Source organism: Pithys albifrons, chromosome Z (genome assembly GCF_047495875.1).
Source record: "Pithys albifrons albifrons isolate INPA30051 chromosome Z, PitAlb_v1, whole genome shotgun sequence".
In the NCBI taxonomy this organism is placed as follows: Eukaryota; Metazoa; Chordata; class Aves; order Passeriformes; family Thamnophilidae; genus Pithys; species Pithys albifrons.
In genome coordinates, this window is record NC_092497.1 from 32499183 (window position 1) to 32523011 (window position 23829).

Sequence of the window (23829 nt, forward strand, 5' to 3'; positions counted from 1 at the left end):
GGAGCTCAGTTTGTGAGAGACTCCCATAGGCAAAAGTGGTAGATGGGTACTACAGATCTAAGCATTTGTGATGTAAATCATTATCAGAATATACATGGCACTGAAGCTGTACTTCATTAAGTTGTAAGAAGAGCTCAGGGCAGAGATCTTTCACAATTCTTCTGGACCTGCATCAAATTTTGTTTTACATTTAGAGGGAGTCCACTGTAGAGTTAAAAGAAGGGCAACTGATAAAGAGAATGCAGAAGCTGCTTTGTGAGGAGAGACTAAAAATGACCTTTCACTGTGGAGAGAAGACTGAGCTGTGAGTCAAGTGGATGCAGAACTATATTCACCAAATTGTACAAATACTAGTCCAGTTCCTCATTCAAAACAGAATGACCAGTTATATTGAAGTGATGTTTCACACACATAAAGATGACACATCATGCAGCAAACACATTTGGAGATGTAATGCCATACGAGACAGGCAGTATCAGCAAGTTTAAAGGGGATTTTGAAGATTCATTGACACCCATAAGATGTAGTGAAAGAAGCAAGCAGGGCTATACAATGGATAGATTGTAGAAAATGACCAGGCTTACCTGGTGTGTCTTAATTCTGTGCTCTGGCCAGTTGCTAAAGCAACTCTGGGCAAAGATAATCACAGAATATGCCAAGTTGGAAGGGACCTCCAAGGATCATCAAGTCCCACTCCTAGTCCTGCACAGGACCGTCCCCAAGAGTCATGCCATGTGCCTGAGGGTATCATCCAAATGCTTCTTGAACTCTGTCAGGCTTGGTGCTGTGACCACTTCCCCTGGGGATCCTCTTCCAGCACCCAACAACCCTCTGGGTAAAGAATCTTTTTCTAATATCAAGCCTAAAGCTTCCCTGGCACAACTTCATGCCATTCCTTGGATCCTGTCACTGGTAACCACAGAGAAGAGATCAGCGACTGTCCCTCCTCTTCCCCTCTGAGGAAGTTGTAGACTGAGATGAGGTCTTCCCTCAGCCTCCTCCAGGCCGGACACACTAAGTGACCTCAGCTCGTCCTCATATGGCTCCCCCTCAAGGCCCTTCACCATCTTCATGTCCCTTTGGATACTTTCTAATAGCTTGGTATCTTATATTGTGGTGCCCAAAACTGCACAAAATACTCAGGGTGAAGCCACACCAGTGCAGAGCAGAGCAGATCAGATCGAGACAATTCCCTTCCTCAACTGGCTGGCAATGCTTTGCCTGATGCCCCCCAGGACACGGTTGGTGCTCCTGGCATCTTATTCCCTAGTCTGTACAAACATCCAGGGTGCAGAATCCAGCAGTCCTCTAATTTGTCGAGGTCTCTCTGCAGGGCCTCCCTGCCATTGAGGGAGTCAGCAGCTCCTCCCAGTTTTGTGTGGTCTTGACACTCACATACTATCCCTTCCAGTCCTGCATCCAAGTAATTTATGAAGAAGTTGAAGAGCACAGGGCCTGAGATGAAGCCCTATGGAACTCCACTAGTGACATGTCACCAGTCTGATGTTACTGTGTTCATTATTACCTCTGTGCTCAACCCATAAGGCAATTGCTCACCCACCACATGATGTGTTTATCCAGCTGTGTGCTGGACATTTTGTTGAGAAGGACACTGTGAGACACAGTATGAAGAGTTTTACTGAAATCCAAAAGGATTACATCACTTGGCTGCCCTTGATCAGCAAGGTGGGTTACTTTGTCATAAAGGGAAATCAAGTTTGATAAGCAGGACTTTCCCCTCATGAAGCTGTGCTGGCTGTGACTGATAATTGCATTGTCTTTCAGGTGTTTTTCAATATGTCCCAGAACAATCTTCTCCATAACTTTACCAGGCACTGAAGAGAGAATGAACTTTTCTAAGTTTATTTAGGAGATAAAAGTATTTTAGGGGCTGTTATAAAAGCTTACAGAGCTGTCCCACAATGTTACCATGTTGGCAGAATGTTTTTGCTTTAAAGGTAGTAGAGCCCCTGACAGGAAAATTTTAGTTTGCCCTTGGAAAATGCTATTTTGATTGCCAGGGCTGTGCTAGCTGTGAAGTGGTTGGAGATTGCTGCATGACAGGAGCCTGTGGTCCTTGAGTTAATAAAACATGATTTTCTGGAAGTGGTGTCTCCTCCTCCTTGCAGAAATTTCAGGTTCACAGCTGAAGGAAAGCTTTGCTAAGTGTCTTGCATATGTTCAGAAACATGGTAGTGATGGAAGTGGTATTGTTCTATAGAAGGCTAATGGCTTAACTATAAGAAACACAGAAATGCAAGTATGTGATTAGTTAGCTATTTAAAAGGTGATTTCCTCATGTGAAAATAACAGAACATGACAAAGTTCTCATAAACAATGTAGTCATAAACGCTAATGTAGCAAGTACAAAAGTAATTTTGTTCCCACCCTAACCTTCTAAAAGCTCATTTTTTGTTTAGACTGTGTATCATTGATTCAGATGTTAGTTTTATCACACACACAAGGTGCTTCCGAATTTACAAAAGCAGTAATGTGCCCTTGTTAACAATGACTCTTTTGTCCATCAGAGTATGATGTCTCTGCTTTCTCTCTGGGACTGTCACTGTTGCAGTGTCCAGTGTCCATTAACTGTCCAGTCAATATAGTTTCAAGACAGCATAAACTGTGAGAGTAAAGAAAACTGGAACGAACTGAGAGTAAAGTGCTGCTGCTCCTGTTTCCACAGAGAGAAAGTTAGTGTGCAAAAAAACTTTTCCTGTTAACATTACTTGGATTACTAAATGATCTCCACTGTCTCTAGACAGTGAGGTAGGCCCGTACTCTTCAGCATCTCAAACAGAGGGGATGGGCCCTTACAAATAAGGCCTTTGGTATCAGCCACCTCTTCTCGAAGCAGGTAGGAAAGACAACAGGACACAGAATGTCTGTACGGTCAGACAGGTTTTGTCAGATGGAGAAGCGTGAGCTCAATTGTCATGAGGGCCAAAGTGTGTTGTGGGGGGAAATTTAGGATCATGTATGGCTGGACAGTTTAACGTGCCTCCTTGCTCGAGCACTGCAAAGGTGCGCATCCTCCTCAGGGTACGACGGAAGTGCTTCAGCGTCACTGCCGTCACGTGGCAAGCCAACCCTGCCACTTCACAACAGGCGGGGACGCAGTCAATTTTCCTTGTGACAGCCAACTCATGAGCATGGAGTACTTTGCCAGGGCAGTGAACTAAGTCACTGCCTGTGGGATGCCTCTGTCTCCGCTACCGCTTCTCTTCTCGCGATACTCTTTCCTGCGTGGAGCGGGTGGCGCACGCCGGAACTAAAGCGGGGCGCGTGCGCGCCGGACGTGGCCGCCGGCGGCCGGAGGCGCGGGGGATGTCGGCCACGTGTGCCGTGTCCCGAAAAGCGCTGCCGCCTCGTCCCCAGGGCGAGAGGGATCCACCGGCTAAAGTGATGCGCAGGGACCTGCGGCGAGGCCGCGAGGAGGAGCGGGAGCAGCTGTCGTGGCTGGGAGAGAGCGCGAGCGGCCGAGGCGCGGAGCCCGAGGAGGAGCAGGCAGCCCCGCTCAATGACGAACAGCGGAGGCGGCAGCTGCTAGAGCCGAGGGCGCTGGCGGCGGCCAGGGAGGAGGAGGAACGTCTGGAACGGGAGCATTTCCGGAGGATCATCAACGCGTTCCGATATTACGGGTAACAGACCTGGTCCCTGTACGTGATGTCCTTCGGGGTCCCTCTGCTAACGGACCTGCCTCTACGGGGTTCGGGGTGATCCCGCAGCTCCCGGAGCAGGGCGCTCCTCCGTGCGTGTCGCGGTGGCCGCCTCCTGGTCTGCGGTCCCTGGAGAGCACTGTGCTGGTGGCGGGATTCAGAATCCCGAGTCGGGAAAGGGCTTCTGTGCGACTTACCATTCTTGATACGCTCAAAATCGCCTTGATGTCAATTCAGAAGCATAAAAGGAAGAACCAAATCTGAAGAGGGTGTGAAAGGCCTCTTAGTAGATAAAATACTCTTAAGATATATGGCAAAGAAATGCAAATGATGTTCCAATTATTAGGAAATTTTTTTGAAAGACATTTTAATTTGCACAGACCTAAGAGATAAAACCTGTTTCTAGGGCTAGTGGATTCCATTTTTAGTAACATCCGTTGAGTCAGCAAATGGCTTGCTGGCCCCACAGGAATGAGAGGAAACCGAACTTTATGATTGAATCCATTGAATAGAAGAGGAAACAAGTTACTTAAGTGGTGGGGTGGTGGAGACTGCCTAAAAAAGTCCAGTCCTCTTCAGTACTTTGGTAAACTGATTCTCATTCACAGGTTTTGGAAAGCAGATTTGGGATGTAACAACACTGTACTTCAGTTGACCAAGCCTCATCATGTGACTAATTACTATAGTTGCTGAACCCTTTTCGTCCATGTAACACAAGCATAATGTTTACATGATAATGAGGTTCTTGGTCGGAGTGGGTGATATTTATGTGATTTCTTCTGTTTTAGGTTTTCCTGTCTTGGGTTTTGTTTCCAGGATTAGTGTTTGAGCGAGAGGTTGGTTTAATGACACTTTAATGTCTCTTCCAAAGGGAATTAGAGATTTAGTTAATTAAAAATATCTGATATTAATGGCTATTAACACAATTCCCAACTGTAATTTACTTGAATCAGTGATGAAATTTTATCCTCAGAGCCTCGAAGCTGTCAATATCTTTCTCGCTTCATGCAGAACTGTAGCTCTGGGTTGCTTTTGAATGCTTTTTTTTTCAGTAAACACATAAGAAAAGGATTTGACTTAAATTTCCAATAAAAAAGTTCAATTAAATTACCTCTGTCTGAAAGAAATAACTCTGAATTTAGGTCAAATTAACATCTTGGCAGTTAAAAATATTAGGAATTTTTGTTTACATACAGGTGTTTATTAATTGGAAACATCTATATGAATAAGGCAGTAACACACTTTCAGATGAGTCCAGATTTTGTTCATGTCTTGAGATAAACACTTAACTTCATTATTTGTAGTTCTGATTTCAGTGAATTATTCATTCTGTTAAATGGTTGCAATTTAGCATGAAAGGGTGGAAAATTAGGTTCAAAGATTTTTTTTCTGATGAAACTTTCAAGACGATGGTGTTAAGCTAAGCTGATGTGTTCTATATAGAGAATCAGTTTATTTTCCCCATTGTTTCTTCTTTGTTTCTTAATGTAATTTTAAACTAGTGTAGCTACTCTAGTGAACAAGCCCTTCTCAGTAACATTTGAATGAGATATTAACTAGTCAAATTTCCAGACTGAGGTGGTGACTAAAATTGCAGCAATTGCACCTTACTCTTACTGATGGCTGGTTTTCAACTTTGTGCTGCTGTATGTTGACACGAGAGTTTGGGAAACTGCAGTATGACTTGAGCAGCTGAAAATGATTTGGTGGATAAAAGGGGCACTATCTCTTGTCCTGGCTTTTAATGACTGTGCTCAGCAACTAGACTTAGGTCAGTTTAGACAGAAATTAAATCTAGAAAATTCTAGCAAAATTTTGAAAGATGCACCATTTTAATGGAACTTTTATCTTGGAGAAGTAGGAGTTATTTTTAGCTTTCGTCACTTACATGATCAAATTCACAGTACTCATACTTAAAGGATAATGCTGTTAAAAGAAGGTAGCTTACCATCTTAATGTGGGTCCTAGAACTCTGGTATGGTCCAGTTATGACTTTTGCAGTTCTTTCAGAAGCAGTTGATTTTGAGGATCCCAATTCCCACTCATTATTTCTGTAACCAAAGTTTACCACTGCGTCCAGCTATTCATTAAATTTAAACTGGATTTGTGAAACAATCTTGGAGATGGCTGTTTGTTAAATTTTGTAGATCCATGGATTAAGGTTCTCATCACTTGCTCTAGTAATGAGTGGCTTATGATGAAACTGTAAGTCCTCTTAAGATGGAACGTGTTAATAAAGAGTGGTAATGTAGAAGTAGAGCTTAAAAATATTTTGGCCTAAAAAATTCTTGAAAACTTGTTCTCTGGTAAGGAATTACAAAGTCCAGTCACTTTCTATGTAAAACAAAATGAATAATCATCATTGGAATAGCTTACAATGAATTATTTACATTTAGTGTGTGTATAGCTTCTAAATATCTAAAACTTTTGCTTTTTAGAACGAATATGCATGAACGAGTGAACAGAACAGAGAGGCAGTTTAAGTCTCTCCCACCTAACCAACAGAGTCTTCTTCCTCAATTTCTTCCTCACCTTGACAAGATTCGGAAGTGCATTGATCATAATCAAGAGATACTACAGACCATTGTGAATGACTGCGTTCATATGTTTGAAAATAAAGAATATGGAGAAGATGTATGTGAAAATGGACTTTTTCTTGCTCCAAAATTAAATTCTTTATGCTTTGAGATTTTCTACATTTGCTTTTCACACCTCTAGCCCTCCAACTTTCCTTCCTTTTGCCTTTATTTCCTCATTTTTTGTTTGCTTACACTTTTCTCACTCTTGTCTTTCACATTTTTCTAAGCTGATGCTTACTAAACCTGTTTGTTGTTAGTTCTTTTAGTTACACTTAAGAAAACTAACTGTGAATCTGACAAATGATTATAAAAAGGCATTTTTCACTGCAGAGTTCAAGTTTTACCTTGGTAACATTTTAAAGTTTTATTTTCTTTTAACGATGTAGAACATAAATGATATTGTCTGGCTTACTGTAGGTTGTTACATGTTACAACCTTCTAAATAGTTGCAATTCTAGATAGGCAAGTATTTTTAATGTTGTTATGGGTAAACACTTTTTCACTACTTAACCTGCTTTTTGGATGTGGTGTCTACGTCAAAAAATGGCCCTCAGATTTAAAAGACTGACAGATAGAAACTGAAGGCATTTTTGGTACCTACAGGCAAGAAGTGAGCTCCTCAGTATTGCCATACCAATACCTAAAGGGATCCTCTTTTCAGGATAAGCGGTTCAGCCTCTGTAGTAGACCCTGATCCTTTCCCAAATAAGGACTATCAGTTGTGCTTTGCTATGCCATACTGTGTATTTTTCTGATGTGGAAACTGCATTCTTGGATGCCAAATGGAGACCAGCAAACTCATATTGTTTAGGATATTAAGGTGGATTTGAGCGCCGGAGTGAAAGGCAAGTGCTGTGTCAGCTGAACCTCCCAACAGCTCTTATAGCATGACATTTTTCTGTTTGTAATTTGCTTTTTTTCCTCCAACACTCAAAAAACTTTGTGTATTTTCTACTAACGTTTTTTTCCCCCCCACTTTAATCAGGGAAGCGGGAAGATTACACCAGCTTCAACATTTGACATGGATAAATTAAAGTCCACATTGAAACAATTTGTGAGAGACTGGAGTGAAGAGGGAAAGTCTGAGAGAGATTCCTGCTACCAGCCAATCATTAGTGAAATTGTAAAGAACTTTCCAAAAGAAAAATGGTAATAGTGTCTTAAGACTTATATTTAAGTGGAGATACACCGTAGCACAAATCTAACGAAGTTTTTCTGAACTAATGAAAAACCTGGTTTCAAAAGTATAGGAATTTCTATTAATGTAGTAGAATTTAATTTTTAATCAAAAAAGTTTTTATTTCTAATACATGGTGTTTGAAAAGACCGTAATCATAAACAAAGTTACCAGGTAAATCAGGAAGAATTTTTGTTGTTTTGCAGCTTGGTGTAACTGTATATAAACCTTTCAAGTTTGCAGGTTCATATATTCTCAAATTGTGCATGCTACAGATAAAAGCAAGGACCCACGTGACAGTACAAAGTATTGGTATTACCTCTCATGATGAAAGGAAGGAGGAATACCCTTAACCTCTCGTGCATTGCAATTAGATTTTACCCTGAAAATACTGGATTCTAGCCTTGGTTTCAAACAGGTGTTAGAAGACAATTCTTAAAAAAGTTTTGCTGCATGTTTCAGGGTAACTGTAACTATTGGCTTGTTAATACTTGTCAAAATAGTTACTGATGGAGGGTTTTTTAGTTTAAGTACACTGGTAAAAAATCTTAAAAGGTAATAGTGCTATAAGAATTCCTTGTTTAGTGGATCTATCAATTAATCAACTCAGACATCTTCAAGCATGTTTTAGTATAAACAGTCTTACAGGTGGAAAATTTGAGAACTTTCTACTCACAAATGTAACAGGCCACAACTTAGATTTGATATAGCTAGGTATTACTGTGGGGTATTTCTCTTTCAGGAATTGCTAATAATGTACCAATTTGAAAAATCTCTCTGCTAGCCATGTCTTAGTTTCATTAGTAAAGACTGTTTGGAGTGAACATGGTTGATTTCTATTTTGTCTTGGACTGACTTATCCCACGATAGTTACACTACTGGAAATGTTCTGTCTGAAAGTGAACTTTGCAATGTTTTTAGTGCAAATAGCACCCTACACAAGATAAAAATGAATTAAATATTGCGGATGTACCTCTAACATGTAAATCTATAGGAAAACTAGTTAAATCAACTGTTCACCTTTTTCTCTTGTATGCTAGCCTTTAATGGGTTTTGGTCATGGGAGAGGTAGTTTATGTCAGATTTTAAAGGATCTATGACTGAGGCTTTAAAATATTAACTTTTCCATTTGTCATCAGTGAACTCTATTTCAAAACCTCCATCTGATATTAGGAAGCAACATCTGGTAACAGATTGGGTGAATCCGAAGTTGGTAGCTTTTTGCTTCTTTGCTAGGAGTTCTGGTGGTGGTTGTCAAATATAGCTAATGTGACAGAGCATGTATCCCTATGATGGTGGTTCTGAAATACCATTTTGAGTTTTATTTTGTCTCTACCAAACTCTCAATGCATCACTGTGTAGATCAAACATCCCTCCTACAAATCTGAGTTTGTAAAATTTATTTTTTTTAATTTCTGAAATATGTATTATATACATACATATTTAAAAGTTTAATATTCATTATCATTATCAAACTCTCGTAGCACTTGCATAAAACCATTTTGCTCTCCCATGTATTGTTAGCTACTGTGTCAGCTCATTCTTCTTCCTGGTGACCAAAGGCTCTCTCCTACTTAGGTGTGCTTACCTCTTTGAGGTAAGAAGCAGAATCATGACCTATTGAGCTTAACTGGCAATGCCACTTCACCCATGTGCAAGAGGTAACTTCCCTGGCAGGGCATACTAGCTGGCCACTCTGTTATACAATTTTACACAAATTTCACTCTTGTCAGGAAACAGCATGAAGCTGTATCAGGAAGGTTTAGAATAGATACCAGAAAAAAGCTTTTCACCTAAAAGGTAATTGAGCACTGGAACAGGCTCCCCAGGGAAGTGGTCACAGCACCAAGCCTGTCTGAGTTCAAGAAGTGTTTGGACAATGCTCTCACACACATGGTGTGACTCTTGGGACGGTCATGTGCAGGCTCAGGAGCTGGACTTGATGATCCTGCTCCTGTGTCCCTTCCAACTCAGCATATTCTATGATTTTGAAGTGGAGTGGCTTTTTCAGTTTTGAGGGGATGTACTGGGCCTGAATTGACCATAGTGGAGTCTGTTGTAGTGGGAGAGGACTAACTGGAGAATAATGTGTGAAAACAGCTTGTAGGTGAACCTCAGAGTGCAGCTTTGCATTTCTTTATAGAGTTCTTTTTTTGAAGTCCAGAGTGCTGAAATCTCCCAAGACAAGGAAATGAAACTTCATGAGAAAAAGGGCATTCATTGGTGGCACTGGGTGATGAAAACAGCTTTTTTCTAGATGTATTTTGCATTAAAAGTGATAGAAAAATAAATGTTTTAAATGTAAAACTGGCAGTGCAAGTCACCTTTGACTTTGTAAAAGGAATTGTAATATCAATTTTGTAATACTCAGTGGAGTGTTACAATGGTTCATTTAGTTTCTAGTTAACATTATTGATTCCATGCATTAGAATAATGTGAAAAAGGAGTTTAAATTTTTGAAATTGTTAAAAGTATGTTTCATGTACATAAAGCATGTACAACATGCATGCACATGTTGTAGTTGCTCTTTGCAAGATTGACCTGTATGGGTTCAGTTGATATGTAAAGAGCAGGAAAAGCAGTGAAGTGTTGTAGGTGCTTGCTCTTCTGGGAGGTAGAAGAAATACAAACAATGGTTTTAAGCAGCTGTAAATTACGACAGTCTTGTGGGTAGGTGCTACGGTTGTGTTTCAGGCTAGTATTCTGATAAGTCTGTCATCTAAAAATAAAATATGGCAAGAGCTGTTCCTGCCTCCCATTCTTCTTCAGAAATAATTTGTTCTTTCTGCTTAGCACCTTAATACAGGTTCTGTTAGTAGGATCAACAAAGCAGTTTAAAGTGAAGTCCCATGAGATCAGGTCTTTCTGAACAGCTGATAGATTTCCTGCTTTATTCATGTTGGAATTTATCTGTATTTCAGCTCACAGGAGCTCTGTGATACTTTAATTTCTTGGATTTCTTCAGTCTGAGTGAGCCATGATCACTGCTTTATAAAGGAGAAAATAGTAAAACATAGATATATTTTTATTTCTTGATAAAATGTGTTTATTACACCATTTTTGTGAGGAAACACTTAAGCTGAAAATCTAAATAAGCACACTGATACACATTTTTTTCTGATTCCCTTTTTTTCTGTCATCTTGGTTTCTTTTCACTTCTACTGTTGTTACCCTTCCTGCTTAGCTGAAAGGATGTAAAGATCATCAGCTTCTTGTCCAAAAAAACCCTAGTTAACCTTTTCATTAATTATCATTCCATGGCCAAGAACAGTATACTTGGGTATTTTTCCGGTTTTCTTTTCTCATTAACTTAGCCTCTGGAACCAACTATAATTTGAAATTTATCTTTGTCATGCTATCATGACAATCAGTTGCATTTTGCAAGATGCTGGCAGAACAGCCCAAAAGAATCACCAGATCTTAGTTTTGTTTTTGTACAGAAAACAGCCTATTGGTCCTGAGCCCAGTCTTGGTTATACTTCTTGAATGTGCTCAGTCACATTTATAGTTAAGTTGAAATTTCTGTTTTACTTGAATTTTATTTAACTTTATATAAGATACATGTCCTTGGAAATCTTTGTGCTTAGCTTAAACTTTCCTTTAAAGATTGAATTTAAGAACAACTATATCATGTTACTCCAGTTCACTGAGTGCTTTGCAGATCTTTACATGAAAGTATATGAAACTCAGCTGCCAAGTTTGGAGGAGACTTGGTCTTTAAATGACTGTGCTGTTTAGCATTTGTCTTTAAAAAAATCCCTCTGAAAATATAATTGAAGTAAATTAGTGAAAACACTAGGTTGAGAATTGGATCTACATTTACAGACATAAACACCAGGAAAGAAGAATTCCCCTAGTGTGATTTTATGTAGATACTTCTGCTGATCAGAAACCAAGCTCTGTATCAATGTGTATTTAATGCTTCTTTTGATTAGATAAATTGAACTGCAGTGTTTAGTTTATAAAAATGAGTTTTGTGTTTTATCAGGCACACTTTATTCTGCTGAGTATGTTTACCACTTTAGCATCATTATTTTCTGTTACAGCACAACAGGCATGAAATAAGGCTCTGTTTCTATCATGTTTAATTTTTCCCTTTTAAAAAAAGATGTCTTTAAAAAAGTTTAAATCTTCATTAATATTACTAGACTTCTAGAAGCTGAAAAGATATCACACTGAAAAATGCAGTACAAAAATGGCATGACAGATTTTGGTTGTTTCTGATATTTCTCTACTTATCTTTCCAAGCAGTTTCAGTAGTTGAGCCAAACAGTACAGTCCTATTCCCTGCTCTTTGGCTAGGTTCCTCTCCCCATACTCTTAGCCAGGTTAATAGGCTAATGTTTCTTCTTCCCTATTGGCTCACAAGTATTTAGTGGGTACTTGTTGGATAACCATTTATGTTTCTAACTGCTGCTAGATGTGTCACAGAAGTCCTGCTGCTGCTGGGTGGTTCAAGGCTAGTTTTCACTGTGGATAACCTTGGGTTATCATGTTACCACAGTTTTTGATTTTTTTTGTTTGTTTTTTTCATTGTCTTAACCACTCCTGCAATCACATATGCACCAAAGGAAAGCATGTTTTTTTTAGCCTCTTAAAGGCCATTAGAAAAGCAGTTCGTGCTATTAAGGATTTTTAGATACTGACACGATCCAAATTCAACACAGCATAGCTCATTGGGGTACTTCCATTGCCACTGCTTTCATACTTTCTGTTTTTGTAATTCATTAACAGTTTGTCACAAACAATTATTTTTAAGTCTTGAAAATACAAAGGTGTTTGACCATTTTTTTCTGGTAACAGGACACTATCAGCAGTCTCTACTTGTTACGCAGTAAGTTCGCCATATACTTAACTTCTCTGATTAAAAATTAAAAAAAATACCCTTGAACCATTTTGGAAGGCTAGTGTCACTGGACTGAGATTTGGTTATATTGTATTTTACTAGCTCTGCTCTGTAGGGTGAAATGAAATTGGTGGCCAGAACAAGTCCCCAGCAACTGACATGAAGAGTATAGGTAGTAATTAAATTGCTAACAAATTTTCAGAGAGGTTTTAATGCCTTAATAAAGATACAAATGAAAGTTTAGTTAAGACTGCACTAAAAAAATAGAAAATTATTTTGTAAGAGAGAATTGGGAAACTTAGAGATACAAAAACTTTATATATTGTGAATGAAAAGATACAAGACAATTACAAACAATTAAAAATCAACTCACTCGACTGTTAGAAGAGGGTCCATAAAGGTTCAAATTTCAAAGTATGAATACACCTGCATTATTAGCTGGTTTTAAGGAAAGTCTTTTTTTCTAATCAATGTATCATAATCTTGAAAATGACTTAAGGCTTTTCAACACATTCATTGTAGAAGTGTCCACATGGAGAGTGCTAAAATCTGAGGAGCTAGTCTATTTCATAAATGGAAATTTAAAGGAAATTAAGAAATGGATTAATACCACTATGAATAGGAAAAGCTTTAGCATTGAGGCTTTTCTAGCTTCTTCCAGGAAGTGCATTTTCTTTCTTCTTCTGGTTCACTATTTTCCAATGTTTTGTCTTGAGCATGTAGTTCTCTCCTGAATGTTTTTTTTTTCAGTAGGACTAGCTTGCTTCTGGCTTCTGCTATAGAAGAGAGGTAATGAGAACCATTGCTTCACAGGAGTGCTCTTAAGTAATAACACTTGATTTCCTGCTTCTTGTTAATGAGAAAGAGACAAACATAATGGGATGGAAATGAGAGTCAGGAATGAGTTTGCCATTTGGGAGTCTTCACTAATTAGGTGATTAGTCAAAACCCAAAAGATATTGTTAAAAGTGTTTTTGTTAGATTATGTGGCCTTTGGAAAAGAAGAATACTTTCTTTAAGTTTGGGTAGTAGTGTTCAGAAATGTACAGCTTTTCAAAATTTACATAATTCCTTCAATCATCTTCATGCTTATGCAGCATGCTAATTGTTTTGAACCCATTTTGGAGTACTGAATTTTAAGTTGCCAAAGGCTTTGCATTTTGCTGTCTTTTATGTTTGGAAATGCTTATTATGGCCTCCTTCATCTACTTGCATATAAGTTGATAGACATGTTTTGTCTTTGAAGTTGACATGCAAAACTGAGGAGTGTTCATATTTTTTTTTTAGTATATGAATTAATAAAGTCGTTCATGGCTGGAAACTGAAAAAATACTTCTTTTTAAATTAAGTAACTTTTCAGTTTGGCATGGGAGTGGTTTTTGTTGTATGAGTGGAGATTTGATTGCATTGTGGTGAAAGTCTGATGGTTAGAATAAGTGTATATTGCCTTTTCTACCTCAAAGAGGAGCAAATTTTGAGACTTAGTTTTTCTATTAAATAGCTGATGCACTTGGAAGATGGGAGAGATTTTCCTAGGTATTTCACTAAACATACTGCTGAATGTGTTCTGGTTGTCTTCAACTTCATACCTGGTTATGGGTAAAAGGTGAGAGAGGTGATTTAGGAAACATCACTTAGAGTACTTCAGGGAAACAGGCGAGCAGCACAGTAAAATCCACACTTGCTCAGATGGTGACTAAGGTTTTTACATTCTCAATTGCTCATCAGATTACAGAATTTTTTATGTTTTGCCCTTCTCATGTGAAAATACTTCTTTATACAAGGCAACAATAGTATTTAGAATACTTGCTGATTATCAGTGGAACTCAGAAAAATACATGGTGCTTTATGATAATGTTCTCCCTTCAATTCACTAAAGAGATTTTTGGCTTGATTACTGTAAAAATTTAAAGGAAAAAATTGTTTACTAATTATGCTCTTTCAATGACATATGTATATGTTCTTTTGAGTAATTTCTGTGTATTGTTTTGACTGTACAATTAACCAATCTAATCAGAACTGCCTCAGTTTCAATTTATAAGTAAAGTCATACAGGAAGTATGATATCTAATATATGAGGGGGAAAATGTTTAAGTGGACATCCAAGTTGTGTTAAGAGGTATCAGATAAAGACTTAACCATTATTTTTGTTCTGTTGCAGGGATTTCTCCAAAGTTAATATCCTGGTACCTGGTGCTGGGCTAGGTAGATTGGCGTGGGAAATAGCTATGCTCGGTTATGCTTGCCAAGGAAATGAATGGAGCCTCTTTATGCTCTTTTCTTCTAACTTTGTACTCAACAGGTATATAGTTTACATTTTACTTGCTGATTAAAACCTTGAGGCAAAGTCTTAAATGAGAGAAGTCTGAATATATAAATCTCACAAGAACAGATTTGTAAGTCCTAACACGTGACACATGTACTCACTTCTTAGAATGTTTTAAACAAAAAAAGTCATAGGGATAAATGGGGAAGGAAGCATTGTATCTGAGTCATTATACGAAGCATGAGTTTTAAGTTATGAGATGGAAGATCTCTAGATTATACCACAGATTTTCTGCAAATTTTTGATTAGGTTTTATGATTTCATGTTTCTGTAAAATGTGCACCTGTCTTACTGGTGTCAAATATGGGCTTATAAATATGTGCACAGTATTTAGTAGTGGAGATTATTAACAGAGGAGATCTGTTAAAGTTACTACATTCCATGCTAAAATCTTAGGCACTATTTTGACATGAAAAACAACCACTGAAGCATCTCAGCATGAGTGGCTAAAATAAGTGTTAATAGTTCCACAGTTATGCTGAGGCTATAGATTTGAATGTAGTGAATTTCACTTTACAGGCTTAACTTAGAGTGACATTTCCATATTTGATATTCTGCCACTTGCACTGGAAATTACTGATTTCAAAATGAAGTTTTTAAGAAATGAAAGAAGGCAGCACATGCAACTGTTCTTTTGAGAAAGAGGGTGGGAAGACTACGGGTAAGCAAGTATGAAAGAGGTCTGGGAAATGTTTTGTTTTTTGGGGGGAGTTGGTGCCAAGCTCAGAGTAGCAGAATTTGCCAGTTTGTTCTTCAGTCTCTTAAGTATACACCTTTTCTGGAAACACCTAAAACTATTGGTTTATATTCTGTATCAGAATAATATTCTGTAGACCTGTTTGTAGGATTGCCCACAGCACACTGTGATGATCTTACATCTCTTATGGCTTACTGTCCAAAAACAAGGGGAAAAACACTGTTTATGACAGCTGCTGCAGAGGGGAAAAACAGTGTTTATGACAGCTGCTGCATGTTTGCATTTAACGGAAGTGGTCAATGTGGTGAAAATAGGTATTTATTGGAGGTTCAGTTGTTCTTTTTTTACCTGTGTTATTCTCAAATTACTCATCCAGTGGTGAAATTGTGCTTTACAGTTGATCTGACTGATGCCTTGCAGTTACTGAAAGGAAGCCAGATTCCTCTCACACTTCGGAACTTTTGAAATTATTCAAAATGGCATAAAAGTATTAATTTCCCAGCTTTGAGAGCAATGATCAGCTGTCACAGAGATTAGATAACTTCACCCCTACCTACCTCTGATGACAGGCTTCCTTAAATAACGAGCCTTTGGCCTATACATGGAATTGTCCTGAAGATTCATGCTTAGCTAATGGTAGTAATCATTCTTAGCATCTAATGCTCACATGATGTTTCCTGTTTATATAGGTTATTTAGCAAAGAGGAGTATATGCATTAAACTTGCTAACAGTTTGAGATTTTAGACAGCAAAATTTAGTATTGTCTAACTGCTATAATCTTCATCTTTTCTGGGAAAATTATCAGTTGCATTTCCTTGATCCAGTGATAAAAGCATGAGGATTTTTCTAATGTGCATAACAGTCTGGATATATCTTCTTTGTTTGGCCCATGGTTTATTTTTAGGAGGACAAAGTACTGTTTTGAATGTCAAGCCAATGGCTACAGTAGGTTCCTAGATGTGCAGTGATTTAGTATTTCTGCATACGAAGTGGTATCTGCTGATTTTCACACATTTTAAAAAACCTCAATACTCATAAACTTTGATTATAGTGGATAAAGTTGCATGATATGTAGGGTATGTGTCAAGACATAACTGTGGTCACTGTAAGTATTTGAAATTATTTACAGAGTGTTCTTCAGTTGAGGAAGCTCTAATTTTAGAATAAAGTGGTCTGGGAATCCTTAAGCTATAATGGCTCCAAAGCTGCTTTAGTCCTTTAATGGGAAATCCCGCTTTTCCTTGTACACATAAGGTTTTTATGTGGGGTACTTTTCTAGTGTTTATGCGAGTTCTGAATATAATGACAGATGTCAAAGGTGGTCATTGGTGGTACAGACACAACTCATTTCTTACAAGTTTTGGAAGAGATAAAACTGAAGAGCATAATCTCTTCTCCTGCCTCTGCTGGGCAGCCTAAAGCTGCAGGGCATGCTACTTTCCCTGTGACATCTGAGAGGAGGGGAAACAACACTTTAACATGGTGTCTGTGGACGAGACAGGAGCTGCTGGTTGCTGACTTTGCTGTTTTCTACAGCTGTAGATTCAGAACACAGAGTCAATAGCCTTGATCTCACTTAATTTGAGAAAGTTCCATTTGAGTAATATAAAATCACTTTGTACACAAGACAGAGTAGAATTAGTTTTAAAAGCTTTACCACCATTAGAATTCATGCTAGTTATCTGAACTTAGTTTCTGGAAAGAATGTAATTTTAGATAAATCTTGACACTTGGAGAAAGGATAAGTCCATGAAAGCCTTAGGATGAAACCAGTTAAGTTACACTTGAACTATAAAGCAGTGGTCAGAAGTGAGATTGAACCTATCCATTTTTTTCAGAACTGTCTTTTCAACTGAATGTTGAACAGTAAATGCCCTGCCCCTATGGAAAATAATGAAGTGTGTCACACTTAAATGTTTTAGAGTTTTTATAATATAACACAGATTACACATCTGGTGTTGGAATGATAGAATTGCAAAGGATTGGAGTAATTGGTTTTGAATTACAAATTGCTGAAGCTGGAAATGGAAGTTTTCAAGCTTATATATAAAATGGGATTGGTCTTTTTTATTAAATTGGAATTTCCTTTGGAACTCTTGCAGTATACTGCTGCTCAAATGCAAGCTAGTTTTGTATTATTTTTAATTTATATTATGAAATATGATATGAAAAAGATAAAAAATGTTATTTCAAAGACTTTATTGAAGATGTATTCAAACCACAAGCCAAAAGAACGCTTTCTATAACCAAGTATATTGCTTGCAGTTTATGGAGTGTTTATATGCATCTTATGGCACAGATTTGTGTGTCCTGTGTTGTCTCTGAAAGAAAATGTTTTCAATTTTTAGTTACAAACTGATTTTACAGGATCATGGGAAAAGCTTCTTATATGTAAATGCTGATTTTATCACTTCTTAAAAATAAGAGTTGATTTAGTTAGTCAACCCAGAACTTTTATTCTACAAAGACATGTTTACTTAGTGAAATTACAATGATCCAGATGTTACAAACTTAAAATTACTTATAGTCTGCTTTGCAAAATGGCATTTATTAATTTTTGAAATATCAAAGCATCCTTTCCATTAGCATCTGAAAAATGCTTTTATTTTGTTGTGCTTCAAAACCTTGTATAATTATAGTTCAGCAAAGACAGAAGTCTAGAATGAGAACATTTTCAGTCAAAGTCATGGAATTAATGTTACTAATTTTTTTCTTTCTTTTTAAATAGGAAAATACATGATCCAGAAAATCTTAGCTTTAGGGAATATAGTAAATCATAAATTTCATTTATCTTACAACATAAACTCACTTTCTTTGCAGCAGAGGAATAAGTTGGAGAAAATGATAAAAAGTTGGAAAAGAAAATTCTAAAACTGGGCAGTTATTTTGGGGTAATAATTCGTGTATCAGAGTAAAATTAGTTTTTTGTCAGTTCATAATGATGAGCAATCTGAAGTGTTGTGAAATAGATTAAGTCCTTTAGCAATTGTGTAGCTTTTACAAGAACTTTGACTCCTGTATTTCTAGCTAAGTGATAAGAAATTAGTTGAAAATGAATTTTGTCAATTTTCATATTTTGCAGATGCTCTGAAATTAACTCATGTAAGCTTTATCCCTGGATTCATCAATTTAGCAATAACAGAAAATCTGCTGATCAGATACGACCAGTTTATTTCCCAGATGTTGATCCTCACAGTCTTCCTTCTGGTTCAAACTTCTCTATGACAGCAGGAGATTTTCAAGAAATTTATTCTGAGTGCAGTGAGTCAATGCAAACTTCTAGGCTATCCATGTAACTTCATGTATCTTCAGAGTATTTGGCATAGTTAATGATTACAGAGAGAACAGAACTGTTGTATCTACAAGCACTAAGTAAAAAGTTTTAACTGTAGCAAAATTTTCTTACTCAGAATATTTCTCCAGCTGTATAATAAAAATGCAGATTACTAAGTCTATATCTTATTCCAAATCGGCTTTTCTTTTCTTCTTAGTTATAAAGAGAATACAGACACCTCCTTGTCTGACAGATCTTTCAGGAGCAGTTACTTAATTTTCTGAAGATTCTGTCTTTAACATTGCAGTCTGATACTGGCATAGATCAAGACTTTTTTTTTATTTATTGAACTTAAAACTTTTGCAATTTCAAGAAACATGTTTAGAGAAAAACAAGGAGACTCATGCATTAAAAGGTAGACTTTGAAAGTTCCACTTGTTAAATTGAGCAGTAAAAACCAGCTGGGGAGATATTTAGATGCTGAACAAAATGTTTTAAAGCTAAGTGATTTGTGAACGCAGACTTGTATTGTTCTAAATACTAACTAGGGAGGCCTAAAATAATTGGGTATTGTTGTAGTTGTATTTTTAACAGTTGTCATATGAAGTTCCTAGGAGAGGTGAGTCGTAGCACACTTGGGCCTTCATTTATATAAAGTATGTTATAACATTTACATTTTAAAGTATATATGTCATTTTCTGTGTATGAACATTTTTATGACATGTATATGTAATAACTATATGTAATATTTTAGAGTGTGTATATATATATATATATATATATATATACACACATACATATACAGGTCAAAAACCCCCAAACTTAATGGGTTTTAATATAAACCAAACTTTGTAGCAAAGTTAGGAGCCTTCACCTGATGTTAGTTGAAGGTAATTCTGAGTGCATGAACAAATACCAGGGTTAAATGATGAACTTTTAGAGGGGTAAAATCATTGAACTAATCTCTATACTTTGATATTTTTATGCAGATACATGGGACTGTGTAGCAACTTGCTTTTTCATAGATACAGCGCATAATGTTATTGATTACATTGATACTATATGGAAAATACTAAAGCCTGGAGGAATATGGATAAATGTAGGCAAGTGTGACTATCCTCTTGTTTTTTTACTCATTTTTGATTGAATAACAGGCATATAATACTTGAAAAGTGTGTGTGGATGAATGTGTCTCTGCAGAAAACTGTACAGCTAGAAAAATACAGGGCTTGGAAATTACCCAGAAAGGTTTGAAATATATCCAGATGTTTTCTAGTTACAATCAAATCAACAGCATATGATTTTTCAATAGGCAAGTAAATCTTCCTGGTGGCAGGTTTTACATTTGTACATCAAACATTTGTTGTTTGACAAGTGTAGTGTTCTGTATTCTTTTTCGCTGTTTTTGTAAGAAAATAGAACTTATAAGTAAATTCATTCTTGCTTTTTTATTTGATGTCTAATTGGTACTGAGCTTTTAAGTAGATGTTTTGGAAATTAGATTTAGGTACACCTTCAATCAAAACAAAAGGGATTTGATTGAAGTCTTTTGTGGCAAAGGAATGTCAGACAAAACTCAGGCATTAAACATTTTGCATAGTACAGTCTGGTCAGTTACTGGTCAGTGAGTCACTATCCCAGTCCTGGCCAGAGTGCAGGCAGAGCTCCTGAGCTACAGAGTGATTATGCTGAACTGAAGAAATTTCAAGATGCAGAAAACACAGTCTGGTGGAAAATGTGACAAATTGTTGAATAAGGAGCTGAAGTAATTTATTTTCATTTTGCATTGATTCTGAAATTCACTGTAAAAATCATATTGGAGTGATAGAAATACATTCTTTTGTCGGTATTTATAGAATCCATAGAATGGTTTGGCTTGAAAGAGATCTAGTTTCAATCACCCTGCTGTGGATAGGGAACCTTACAAATTTTTGAATATGTGAGTCTGGATATAAGTGTTTGTTGCACTTACAGTATATGCTCTTGATTTTTAAAACTTTTTTTTGTCTTTTTGATAGCCATTTCTATTGTATCTTTGTGCTTTAGGTCCTCTCCTTTATCATTTTGAAAACTTGGGAAATGAGCTTTCTATAGAATTAAGCTATGAGGATATAAAAAATGTTATTCTGCAATATGGATTCTATATAGAGGTAAGAAGATGCTGTAGTTTGCACTGAGTTGTACGGGTGTAAACCAGACAAACTGCTTCGAATAAACAACCATAAATTTAATTCAAAATAATGGCATATATTAATAACTTCTAGGAGTATTACATGTGTGTTACAAATTACCTGCTTTTCTGATTTTTTGAGAAGTGTATAGATGGGCCTTGAAGTCTAATAAGTATATTAGCAAAGTACATTAGTCTAGTAAGTAAGTAAGCAATTTCTTGTAGAGTTCTTGTAGAGAAGCTGTCTTTAAAACTGCTGGATTTTTTGCAGGTGGAGAAAGAATCTGTACTGTCAACTTACACTGTGAATGAACTCTCCATGATGAAATACTACTACGAATGTGTGTTGTTTGTGGTGAGAAAACCAGAATAGTAGTGGTCTCAGTAGGTTAATGACAAAAAACCCACGTTGGCTTGAAAGCTAGAAAGCTAAAAATGGTCTGGGTAATATATGGACACAACCTCAAATCAGTGGTGCCTTCTTATTCCTAAGAGGATATATATAGTGTCTATTTTCTTAATATCTTTACTGGTATTCAGACATATACTATGCCAGGCATATTTGTAATATACTTGTGAAAGTGGAGGATGAAGTGTTCACATACAGTGTCTTTGTGTTTTGGAATGCATTAAAAACAAAAATGTTTTCTTGAGAAGAAAATTTAATGTTTGCCATAAGTAGGCTAATTCTCTGCATATGCTGACTAATTTTTCATAGATTTATAGTGATTTTTTTTTTTTTACTTTCTGATATTAGGAATGCATGGAAGTGCTTACTGTACTAGCTGTTTCATGTTCAGAGAAGTATTTTTAAATGTATACTTATGAAATCTGAAATAGTTGAAAAGTGGTAAAATTATTCTTGACAGATAAAATAGCCATCAGACCTGTCAGAGCATTTTCTGTGGAACTGATTATTATACAAATTCTAATCTTTGACTGTGCCACTGTTAACAGTTTAATTAAAACACAGAACCTGTAGGCAATTTGAAATACTATGTGAAAGCAGAATACTGAGTGAAGAAGAAACTGTCACAGAGAAGCACTGTGTTAACCTCAGTTCATGAATACTATCAATTTTGACTGATCTTAGTGTTGAAACTGAAATGTATTAGGTGCTTAGCCATCTTGAATACATTGATTTTGAGTCATCTTCTGACTGCTTAAGCCAAAACTTCTGAAGTTAAAAACATAGCTGACTTCTCAAGCTGATAAACATTGGTGAGTTATCCATGCCATGTGTAGGCAGTACAACATAAAAACACCTGTTAAGGCAGTGAAGTTACATGTAAATATGGGCAATAACCTAATCACCTCTATGTGAGTCAGGATATGCAGGCCAGTCAGTAGACAATTTCCTTGTAATTTGAGACACTATTCTTTTTACTTCTTGGTTCCTTACACCAATGTGTTTTTTTCCTAGCAGATGTGGCTTAGGTGAATATTTAATCTAAAAGTGATGATACTATACAAGAGGCTGAATCTTCTGTCATGTGGAAGTTATGTACATAGACTATTCTGAGAGGAGTTGTCATGTTAAGCATTTTGTTTTCTTTATATATTGATTACCTTCAGTACCATTTTCATGCATTTTCAAAACAGTCTTTAAAATATCAAACCATTATGATGAGGACTCAAGTTTTTTTCATATTTGGTCTTAATGACACTGGTGAATAGCTTTTTTATTTCCCATTATTTTCAGTCCTGTCTTTTCATAGTGATGTCTTAATCACATCTCTTTAATAAATCTGTTACTGGCTTCTGGATTTTTCCAATTAAGGCCAGAAATTTGTGCTTTTATTCCCAAATTGACAATCTGCAAGGAGGAGAAACACAAACTTTTGTTTATATAGTTTCAACACGGCATAAGAAGACATGCACCTGGATAAGTTTCAGTCCTTTGCTTCTTTCCACTTAGAATCCTTACACAAATAGAGGCTTCTGGTCAACAGAGGTTTTTAAATGTACAGTGTGGCTTAAACTAGTCTTATTTGAACTCTTTTTTCTAAAAATACACCACCATGATTCAGTTCCATAAATGAACTGTCAAAGATCTACTCTGCTCCAAGAGAGATGTGTTTCAAGATGAAACACTGCTATTGCAAGAAGTAAATTTAAAATAAAACTTTTGCACACCTAAAAATAAAAAGCCACTTGCTTTAATTTCTGTATTGTACCGTTTGCTTTAATTTTTGAGGGAATTTGTGATTCTTTGCTTTAAATCTGTTTTTTTCCCCTTAGTTTTCAAGATCTGTAGTGAGACAAAGGTTAAGTGAATGTCAATTAGCTGTTTCTGAGTAGTATACATATCTGTAATGTTACCCAATTTCTACCTCCTACCCGGTCTGTAACTTGGAATGTGGTGTTCCTGCTTCTGACGAATAGGCCATGGAACTCTTTCTAGTTGAGTGTTAATATCCTTTGTTCTGTTTGTTTTGTTCCATGTTGTCACAGGTGTCATTTTTATGTGTTTTCTGAAAATGTTTTAATTTGCTTACATCAGGTATAATATGGTGATGTGCTTTTATTTCTGATCTAGAAAATGCTATCTTTTCCCCGCTATATTCTCCTTTTAAATTACAATAATCACATTAAGAGTTGGAAGAAAAATAACCTTACGAATGAGCTGTGTTAGTAATGTTTTACCTACAGTTCTGTTTATGAGTTCCTAAATTTCACCGCTTGTTATGCACCCGAAAAACTGTATTACAGAATATGTTTTATTCTGTTGTATACACAGGGGAAATGCTCGAGGTGTTCATCAGCTGAGACTGTTTACTTTAGATCACTATTAAACATGGTAACAGGTGAAAAATAAAATGCTGCCTAAGCGTAAGTGTAAAACTTCTTTATATGGAGTTTGACAAATGCAAACCGACCCGATATTGTTTTGGGTTTTTTATGTGGTATGTTCTGAAATCGGCTGTGAAGGTGAGGATTGGCAGTTTCACGTTTCTGCGTGCACTTTCCGGTATTTACAACGTATGTAATGGACCCGGGGTTCTTTGGCTATTAAAGCTTGCTGCACGGCTTGATCTCCTCGCTCGTGTTTGACTCTATCCTTTACTGCTGGGTGGGTTTCTTGGCTCAGGCGCTCCTC

The 23829-nt window shown here is 36.8% G+C and overlaps 1 protein-coding gene across 3 annotated transcripts; it reads left to right on the top strand.

Annotated features, from left to right (window-relative positions):
* Positions 1 to 3103: 3103 nt before the first annotated feature.
* Positions 3104 to 23771, top strand: CARNMT1 (carnosine N-methyltransferase 1). 3 transcript variants are annotated; one of them, XM_071580563.1, is made up of 9 exons: positions 3564 to 3641; positions 4448 to 4495; positions 6098 to 6293; positions 7224 to 7387; positions 14423 to 14563; positions 18368 to 18546; positions 19549 to 19662; positions 20606 to 20709; positions 21001 to 23771. In XM_071580563.1, the coding sequence occupies exons 3-9, from the start codon at positions 6105 to 6107 to the stop codon at positions 21100 to 21102; spliced, it is 993 nt and encodes a 330-aa protein (XP_071436664.1). In that variant the 5' UTR covers positions 3564 to 3641; positions 4448 to 4495; positions 6098 to 6104; the 3' UTR covers positions 21103 to 23771. The 3 variants fall into 3 exon arrangements, with proteins under 3 accessions (XP_071436662.1, XP_071436664.1, XP_071436663.1); XM_071580561.1 differs by lacking the exon at positions 4448 to 4495 and having other exon boundaries at positions 3104 to 3641; XM_071580562.1 differs by lacking the exon at positions 4448 to 4495 and having other exon boundaries at positions 3570 to 3659.
* Positions 23772 to 23829: the final 58 nt, after the last annotated feature.

Bases quoted from the DNA above. Each gene is read 5' to 3' on its own strand.
- CARNMT1 (XM_071580561.1), top strand. From the start codon at position 3,328: ATGTCGGCCACGTGTGCCGTGTCCCGAAAAGCGCTGCCGCCTCGTCCC. The intron at 3,642-6,097 runs GTAACAGACCTG...TTTGCTTTTTAG, and splicing joins AACGCGTTCCGATATTACGG to AACGAATATGCATGAACGAG. The intron at 14,564-18,367 runs GTATATAGTTTA...CATATTTTGCAG, and splicing joins TCTAACTTTGTACTCAACAG to ATGCTCTGAAATTAACTCAT.